This window comes from Liolophura sinensis, chromosome 7 (genome assembly GCF_032854445.1).
Source record: "Liolophura sinensis isolate JHLJ2023 chromosome 7, CUHK_Ljap_v2, whole genome shotgun sequence".
NCBI lineage: Eukaryota > Metazoa > Mollusca > Polyplacophora > Chitonida > Chitonidae > Liolophura > Liolophura sinensis.
This window is the reverse complement of record NC_088301.1, coordinates 36,861,834-36,871,698: the sequence shown is the minus strand read 5'-3', so window position 1 is coordinate 36,871,698 and position 9,865 is coordinate 36,861,834. Positions and strand designations below refer to the sequence as shown.

General features: G+C 36.7%; 1 protein-coding gene across 1 annotated transcript; it reads left to right on the top strand.

The window, feature by feature from the left end:
* Window positions 1–1,006: 1,006 nt before the first annotated feature.
* LOC135470452 (cytochrome c oxidase subunit 5B, mitochondrial-like) lies at window positions 1,007–6,994 on the top strand. The gene is made up of 4 exons (XM_064749409.1): window positions 1,007–1,167; window positions 5,003–5,091; window positions 5,603–5,702; window positions 6,347–6,994. The coding sequence occupies exons 1-4, from the start codon at window positions 1,014–1,016 to the stop codon at window positions 6,460–6,462; spliced, it is 459 nt and encodes a 152-aa protein (XP_064605479.1). The 5' UTR covers window positions 1,007–1,013; the 3' UTR covers window positions 6,463–6,994.
* The last annotated feature ends 2,871 nt before the right edge of the window (window positions 6,995–9,865 follow it).

Genomic DNA, 9,865 nt, shown 5'->3' with positions numbered 1-9,865 from the left:
GTTTTGCACATGTATAAGTTAACAATGAATTATCAAACAATTTGCCATATCCATTGGCTATCCTTCTAACTTTCCATCATTACCACATGAACAAAGGAAACTGGACAGGCAGTTTAATTGTGACTGCATTCTGATAGCAATACAACACATTACAAATTTAGTAATAGGTCTATGTTGTAAGAGAATTGCATCAATATTGCAATATTCACTCAAGTTTGGTTTCACAAATGCATGGCAAAGAACAACAAACAGCTAGTTGATTTATAATATTTCTATACTTCATGAGGCTCTGACAACTGATACCTCTACTTCAATTTCTGTGACTTCCTGCACATGATGCATTATATCAAATTTGAAATGCCAGCATGATGAACATTTGTCATATTTTAATTTTCAAGTTAATTTCTGGTACCAGTACAATGAGTGTATATTAGAGAAATTACAAAATCTTAATAAAAGGGACAGATTACTGGGTGTTTATATATTCAAGTTTATTTCTAATTTTCAGAAGTCTTGTATAGCTGACTTTGCTGAAATCTTAGGACATCAGAAATCTGCCTTCTCATTTCGTTCATAGTGAATGTCTGAGCTATTGCATTCTGCTAAGTATAACAGTGAATGAATGAGAGCTTATTGCAGTCAGACTGTGATTAATTTATACATCAGTAATAAATCTCTTGGTTCTGCATCTAGGCCTACATGAATATTACCTCCTAGATGTATTTGTTTTGTTTTGGGGTTTTTTTTGTATTTGTCTACAAACTAATAGATTAACTTTATTTTACTTTAATAATCGACAGTGGTATGATTATTAAGGTTATTTTCGTACAAGCTGATTATTTTACAGATGAAAGACATGTAATGATCGATGTTCAACGCATGGAATAACCTGCTTCCTCGTTTACTGTGGTTAGCAGTATGGAGTGACAGAAAGTGGTCACGTGACATATGCGCCCATGTACGAGTTAACCTCGACAGCGTATCAGTCAACTGGAGGCGGCACATCGGTGCGCATGTCCAACCTTCTACCCTTCCTCCCAACATTGAAAATGGCGTCGCTGATAGTAAGGCAAGGTGCTCGGCTTGTACGAAGAAATGTGCTCCTTACTAGTGTGAGGGCCTCATCAGCAAGCCATGCTGTGGTCGACCCACTTAAAGGAAAAGTCCGTAAGTCCTACAAATTCTTGCTGTTTGCATATAGGAAAGTTGTGCACGAGGTTGGTGTCGTGCGTGCTTAACCATCACTGAGCCATGTCCTCCTTCGACTTTCAAGATTGAACAGTACACTTGTCACGTTTTCAGATGTATTCTCACTTTTGTTGATGTGTTATCTTTCTGCCTATATATTTTCACAGCAGGTTGTCCTTCTTGAGTGACAGATGACTGCCTTTTATGACTATATCAATTGAAGTAAGGCGTTGCTAACGTAAAAGTATACGAAAACAATAGGCCTATATTCATGTAGACTAAAAGAGATTTAATGATGAATTACAGGTAGGTTCATACACACAGGGGGATTTTGTACATGTGTGAAATGAACATATGTTGTTACCCTTCACTCATTTTGCTAAGGCTTATCTAAAATACGTATTATAGTATTTGGGGAAATTTAAAGAATATCATTCCTACAGTTCGAGACCACATATCCAAGCACTTACCTGCAGCGGTGGCTAGCAGATGACAAGGTGAAGGATTAAATGTTACGGTATAGGGAATTCTGAGAACAATAACCGGAAATTGTAGTGTGTAACACGAGAACAGTTGTACAGCATTAGACCATTTAGATGGACTCAGTGTGCTATTTTAAAATTCTGACATTCATCGTAATACTGAAAAACAAATTGTCGGACATCTGTGCACACCAGCTCAGTGGACCTAGTCTCAATGAGGTCAGTGCTCATGGCACCCAAATTTACCTGAACTAACAATACAAGTGTTTTTTTATGCCTTTTTGCATTGCATTAAGAATATTGAAGTTGTTCTTGCTACAGCAATTGAAATATAGTAGTTTTCTTGAGGATTTGAATACCAAAACTCGGTTGCATTACAAACCCAGAAATAGGTCACGTGCCACTTCAAAATGACTTTCGACATCGTGGCATATGGTACCACCGAAGTTCTAACAGTTAATGTGACCACCATGCAACGAGTTAGTAAGTTTCATTTGTGAGGATAGTGAGTGAAGATTATGGTATTAGATATTCCACCATAAAATTACATATAAATGAGTGGGAAGGAAATGGGAGTTTGAAATCCGCGTCATGTTTTTTGAGGGACTTGTTGATGGACTTGATGATAAGATGAATGTCAGAATTTTAAAATAAGTGAGATAGCCATCTAGATGGACGAGCACAGCATAGGAGTATCGTGAATGTCAACCAAGTTCAGTTGGCAGTTCTAAAGACTAGATTTGTTTTTTTGTTAATCAGTGTGCCCCTTCTCAAGTGCTTATTGTGAACTGCTGGGTGTTAAGTGAATTGACATCGATTTTACCACACGACAGCAACCTGAACTATCAAATTCCTTGTTCAGTTTTCTCTGAAGCAGAGCTCTTTGGTCAACTTCCATCATATTTAGATAATATCTCCAGATCAGTTTTCAAGCATGTTTGCTTGAATAAAATAGGAAATGCCCAGACGTCCACAGTTTAAGTCTTGATTAAGGCTAGGCTGAAATATAAGATTCAACATTTTAATGATGATCTGTATGAGAACAGATGTTAATGTATTTGTGTGAGGGTTTGATCTAAAGACAGAAATGGATGCAAAAGAGCTGTATTGCAGATCAAAAGGTACATATATCCAGATATGTCACAATTTAGTTTGTCATTTTCTTTTTTCAAACTGAAGAAATAAATGATTATTGTTTGCCTGACAATTATTGTTTGCCTAAGATAGTATGACTGAGTTATATCCCCTGTTCACTTTACCTTTTTTAGCTTGCCTGTATAAAGTACAGGCACCTGGTTTGCATAGCTCAGGGTTTGCACACATGTAGAGCACAGTAGGAAGAGGGGGATATTTTATTGTTGATAGGATGTGTGCATATTTAGCACCGTAAAGTACTGAACTCCTGACTTAGTGTATTGTGTATGAGAATCAATGTTAAACAAAGTATTTGGGGTGATGTCTCAAAAAGTACTGCTTTTATTGATCTTGGTTTGCTCACATGTAGAGCACAATAGGATGAGGGGAATATTCCATCATTGATTGGATGTGTGCATATTAAATATTGTAAATTACTGATGTGTATTGGGTATTAAGGTCAGTCCAAGAAATAGATATGATAATAAACTTAAACTTTACGATGAAAATTTGCACATGCCTGAAATATTGCTACGTTGATCAGTTTCCCAAACTGCCATTCCAGTGGATTCGTAGCAGTGCCTTTTATTCGTAAGAAAATGTCAAATTACTTCAAAACAGGGCCTCGTAGGAAAATAGCATTTCCAGAAAATGCACTAGACTTCTTGTGTGAGACTTTCCTTGTTACGAAAATAGATTACCCTCTTCCCCTGGCTTTTCATTGAGCAAAGACATGCAAGGGTATATCGTGACATGATGTTCATGGGGTCAGGAGTGCGACTGTGGTAATATTGGTAGCTGTTGGCAGCAAAACAAAAAATATTCTGTAAGACAGATCGGAAGCTAGAGACCACGTGATCTTCTTAGTAACAAACAGTGTGAGTGAAAAATATGGTCCTCTCAAAGTTATTGCATAAGAAAATGCCTATGTTTGAATCGTGGTCAGCAGTTTTGTATCTGTTGGATTTGTATAATTTTCAGCTTTCCAGATAGTGTGAGTATTTCTGCAGAGCTTTTATGATGTTATTTTGTACAACTAGGCCTTGCTGGTCATTAGCAAAGTGGCAAAAAGTGACCATTTCATCAGTGCTTTAACATTGGGCGGCCATTGGTTTTTTGGACATGAAAGGGTGGTCACAGGACTTATAACTTCCGACCCGTTTTACAGAATTGTTTGCTCACAAAGACGGGAGGACAGGAATTTGGGGTTACCAAGCAACTGACTAATGAATCAATAACCAGCCCAAACGATGAAGCTAATAAAACAATGTCAGCTTGGTGACAATATTTCAAAGAAGATTGGAAACGATGTTGAAGCCGGATACATGTAGCTGTTTAAACTGCGCATGACCGTAAATACCGCTGGTAGACAAACAATCCCTCTTGGCCATGATAAAGCATTGTAACAGTAGGCAGTCACACACAGTTCAGACCATTTCATGCATTTGATGTGTTTGTGTGACATTTGTACTATACATGGGCTCAAGGACTGTTTTAAGTGGAAAACTCAGTCAAGAACACCTAAAACCAACTATAATTTAGTTGCATACCGAAGTTTGTACTGTTAATAGATGCACATGGAGGACCAGGTTCTTTTATTTATCTGCTGTAGGACACATGACGGTGACCTGAAATAACCCTCTGGTCAGCTGTTAAAACAGTTACAGGTAGAAAAACCAAGCACACAGTGCATTTAATTGTATATTGGCCAATAGTTCAGTGCTGAGAAATTGTCCTGTGAGTTGCAAAAACATCCGATAACTTTGGTGGATCAACAGCACGGTAACTAAAGCAGGTACAGAATATTATGAACATGGCCCATCAGGAAAGGCAGTTGATCATTTCATTTCCCAACTCTTAAGGCTCCTCAGTACCAGTCTCACCTGGGAAGAGAAAAAAGCAAGAACATGCAAAAACCCCAGAAAACCTGACCTCCATACAGTGTATGTGTGTTTGTGATCCTGTGTATACCCTAACCAGGAAGTCAAGTCAAGACACAGTAATACATGCTATTGTATCTCATGTACTTAAAGAATTCTAAGGACAGACACTGAAACCAGTTTGTGAGTTGATGGGGCAGTATGCATTCATAAGATTTATTTTTTCAACATGCAAAATCGTTTTGCAATACTTCCAATATTCTTGTAAGATATAATTTTATTATGAAATTCATGTTACCAATATATTTTTGATTTCAGCAACCGACCAGAAATCTATGCCAGACAATTTGGGCCATTCAGTTGGAGCAGAGAGATTTGAATTACTTTCACAGCTGGCAGGAAATGAGGTGAACAGTTAGTTGATTTATAAAAAGGATCTAGCACAGTGATGTTATGATCTGAAGTGTAACTAACCTGAGGATTTAATATAATAGTAGACTTTATAATCTTCATACAAATATATGTACATAGACTTCGAATACTATAAAAGTGACCTAAAATTTTATCTGTCATAATGACATTTGTGCTCATTTGCCGGAGACCTTAAACAGGTGTTGAGGTTTGTTTATAAAGTTGGATAATATCCTAATGGAAAAGTTTCAGCACCAAGTAGTATTTTATACATTTTTAGGTGAAATTTTAGGTCATTTAGCATAGGTCTTGTATTTCTGTGGGTTGCTAACCAGCAAGCCTCTTTCCACTGTGGTCAGTTTATAGGGCAGTGGGGTAGAACATTTAACTTTTATTTATTAAAATTTGGTAATTAATATGTAGCAACTAACTTACTCCAACTGCCAAGAAACTTCATTTGGGTGTGCAGCGTAAAACATATTTTCCTGAGGGAATCTTATTTTTCAGGACCCTTTCGAAATGAACGTGAAAAAGAGGGCAAAGGGAACTTTTGATGAGCCCACACTTGTACCATCCATCAACACAAAGCGATTAGTGGGCTGTATCTGTAAGTACGAACTCCCTTCGTGGAGGCATCATTTTCTGAATATCCACCTCTTTGCACAGAAGTTCCCTGATTTTTTTTTTTTTATCTATGACTAATTTGTTCGTTTTGCTGATCTTAGTTTTGTTGATCTTACAAAATGTGTGTTGAGGTTTTTTAAAGTTGGATGATATCCAGCTGGAAAAGTTTCAGCACCAAGTAATACATTATACTCTTTTGGGTAAAATTGTAGGTCATTTAGTGTAGGTGTTGTATTTCTGTGGGTTGTTAACAAGCATGCTCTTTCCATTGTGTTCTGTTTATAGAGCATTGAAGCAGGACATTAACTTTTATGTAATGTATACAAGTAGCATCCCTTTACTTTAGTCAGTCTTATCAAATCCAGACAACAGACTCAACAGAATTAGCTTCATGTTTTGATTTATCTGTATTTCACCTGTTTCTACCTATTCTCCTCTTCCATGAACTTAATTGTCCTTGAGTTCAGCATAAATATTTGACTATTTAAGAACACAGTCTTTCAAGTTTTCCTAGATTGTTGAAAGCAGATTTCCTGTGGACATGGAAATAAGGCTTTCATTCTTAACTCGCAACAATAAAGAATCATAAAGTACGCTAAAGAATGTTTATTATGGCCTCTGTTTCAGGTGAGGAGGATGCCATCAGTATAAATTGGATGTACCTTCACAAAGGAGAGCCCAAGAGATGTGAATGTGGTTATTGGTTCAAGCTGGCAGAACTTCAGCCTGTCAATCTGTCATAATGATGGTCCCAGTGTATGAACCTTAGCAATTGTAATATACCAGAAGATAATTTTATCACCTAAGGACAGTAGGCTCTCACTATTTCTTACAGTTGGAAATGACAAACTCATAGTGCTGAAAATAGTAAAGGTTTCCATAAACAGCTGCAGATTTCTGTTATATTCCCTAAAGTGCTTATTATCTGCAAGTCGAAACACTTGCTACAGAATTTTTATTTCGTGCAACATAAATGAGGATGAATCTTGCTCCAGTTTTTCTGGCTCATCGATATCACAGTTAAGTTTTTCACGTACCAGTAGTTGCTTCCTTTGCTTTTCGAGTGGGTTACATCTGTACAGAAAGATGTAAACTTGTGAGAAAGTGACATCCTACTTTCTGAAAGTTGTACAATATGTGTGTTCTGGCTACGACAGCTTATGACATTCCCCACTGAAGTCCGCAAAGGTTGGGGCATGAACAATTTTACCAATATCTGTCGTCTCAGTTAGATTGTTTGGTTTGGAATTAAATTCTATTATCTACCAATTCTTCCATGGTGGTGTTGTTGTCATTTAGGTATGTCTCCTACAAAAAAAAAGTATTGAGTGTAAAAGCATATTTTGAGTTCTCAGAGTGTTCACTAGTGGAAAAATGTCTTGTTCTCCTGGCAAGATCTGATGATGGATGAGTCTAATTGTGCTCAAAAAAGCATTTCATAAGCTTATCACTATTACTCAGCATTACAGGTGTTTTGCAGTTATGAACTATACATGTACTAGAAAATTGCTTAGTAGTCTACAGGGGATATCAAGAGTTAATTAAAATGCAAATAAAGCACAAAGGCAAACTGAAAAAGTTTTGGTTATCAACCCCTGCTAGGACATGCGGTATTATGATGGATAAATGAGGTTGCATACTTGATAAATGAGGTGTGTTTAAATACCCCTCTGGCCATTTCAAGGGAGGCTTTTAGTGATGTTTATCAGGTACCTGGCAAAGAGCGGTAGTTCACTCGTGGCACAATGGTTTCCTCCATCCATAAACCTGACTGCCATCATATACCAGTAAGTGAAAACTCCATGCATGACATTGCGATGAACATCAAGTGATATTGGTTCGAAAGAATACCAGTCTACAAGATTTGAACAGTAACGAAAATAAGGCACAATTGGTATTCATTTACCTTGCAGAACCATGGATATACTGCATGTTCTTTCACTTTTCCAATTACAAGCAGAGGGAAGAAACGAAGCATGTATATTCGCTGTATACTGCAGGTTAGCAATCCTTGTGACTAAGAGTAATTAAAGGGAGAAAGACAGTTGTCATGTTTTATGTAGTGAGCAGTCTGTGGCCAAGTGGTTAAGGTGTTCGTTTTTGAATCACTACGACTCCTTTGAGATGTGGGTTCAAATCTTGGCTTGGAATTAAGTTTACTGTTCTCACAGTTAATGTAGAATTGGTGGAAGTCAGCAGCAAATGTAGCTCGTGTGAGCGTTTGCGCAGTCCAAATTCCATTGAAGACCATTTGCTTCCAATATGGCCTGCGTCTGTTCATCTCGAATGTGTGTGGGTATAACTTGACTATTAGGATATAAGTATATCATGTAGAAACAATAGAATAAATCAAATTTTAAGTGCCACAAGCCACGGAATCTGGATGTGCTGTGTGAAATGGTCACTTCGAGATGCATGTATTGCTGCCCAATGCAGTATACATTTGGCAGGTTTTAGAAATCTTGGGCATGTTACCTTGTTATCTCCAGATTACAAAAGAATTAATTTAACAACTGGGACAGTTCAATGAAATTTTCTACACTTCTTAATGCTGTCAAACGTTCCTCGTCGAAGCAGAAGACGAGCATTGTTGAAGCAAGATCTGGTACAATATGAGACTGGCCATAAAATGATACACTTGTACTGGTTCAATGAAGAATTAATTGATCCAAACACTCGGGGAGTATATGATTTCATCAATTTATGATACATTGAGTTAAATTAACTTCTGTGCGAATACACTTTGTAAACCTTACTCTCTTGGCAACAAACGTAGTTTCTGGCTGGTAAAGTAGGTATGCAACTACACAATATGTTCACATCAGATTATAATGTTGACACATTTACCTTGTACTCCTTCGCCTGGCACCTGATAAAATAACCGGTTGAAAGCTTACGTCGACTGAATCTTTCAAAATGCAACCTATAAAATCAACATTCAATATACTAAACGTGTAGGTCTATAAACTTGATCTCTCTAAATGGTCATTTAATGTACCATATATATATATGCTAGGAAGTACTAGTGTGTGCCAAACATAAAAACATTTTCCTAAAATAAACCTCGTAATAACCTACCTTAAATTTTAAAATAAAATGGGAAGAAATGTTTGCCATTTGATGGAATTTCGTGTGTGCTTTTCTTTCCATGTCTTTATGCGCTTCACTTGTTTTGCGTTATATAGGGCAACCTCCTGAAATGTTGCATGACCCTAAATTAACTGACTTGATACATTTTATTACCGTTACGTGAGTGGAGTTTCATAAATGATGGCGTGGGTATACTGTATATTTATCATCTACCTGCTTTGGAAGCGGTGTAAAACAACTGAGAATATGAACGTAAGACCATTAACAACTCAGTTACATGAACCTCGTTTATGCAACTGCTATACGGATAGTTTTACACACTGAAAAGAAAATGGCATTTAATCGAATGATGCTATCATGTTGTATTTTAAGAAGACCAAAGTATAATAACGCCAAATTCGGTGAAAAACAATTTTATTGGGCTACCTGGAGTGAAACAAAACAGCTCATAGTCGCCATTAATCAAATGCCATGGTATTTTTGCATGCACAATTTTTTAATTGCTGTTTTTAATTTTTTACAGGTTCTGTATTTGCAAATTTGTTAAGTCGTTTTAAAGGGAAAAAGCATTTTGAAGCAGACTTTGTCCCGAAAATGAAAAAAGAAAAATGTAAGGCAAGATCTTTTTTTCAAATTTTTCCTTACAATGCAATCTATCGAAATAATCCTGAAATGATATGAGCTAAAGCAACGATAATGCATACCGGTATATAAGGTCATGTGACTAATATGTGACTGATATTTTTCAGTTTAATAATCTAAATTATTAGTTAGGCACTACATTACTAGATTTTAGCATAATCCCAGGCATGAACTCAAAACTTGGGATCGATTAACAGAGCAAAATACAATACTAATAATCACGTGATAAAAATCAGCAATTATATATGTAGGTCTATATTATATCATACAGTATGTACACCTAAATGCATAGGATGGGCCTGTTTTGTTTTGATATGTTCACTGGTTTCAAGTGCCAATAAATAGAAGGGAAACATCAACAAACGTGGAAAGTTTGCTCGCTAAGTGAAAGGCTCGAATGTGATGTTTAAAAAT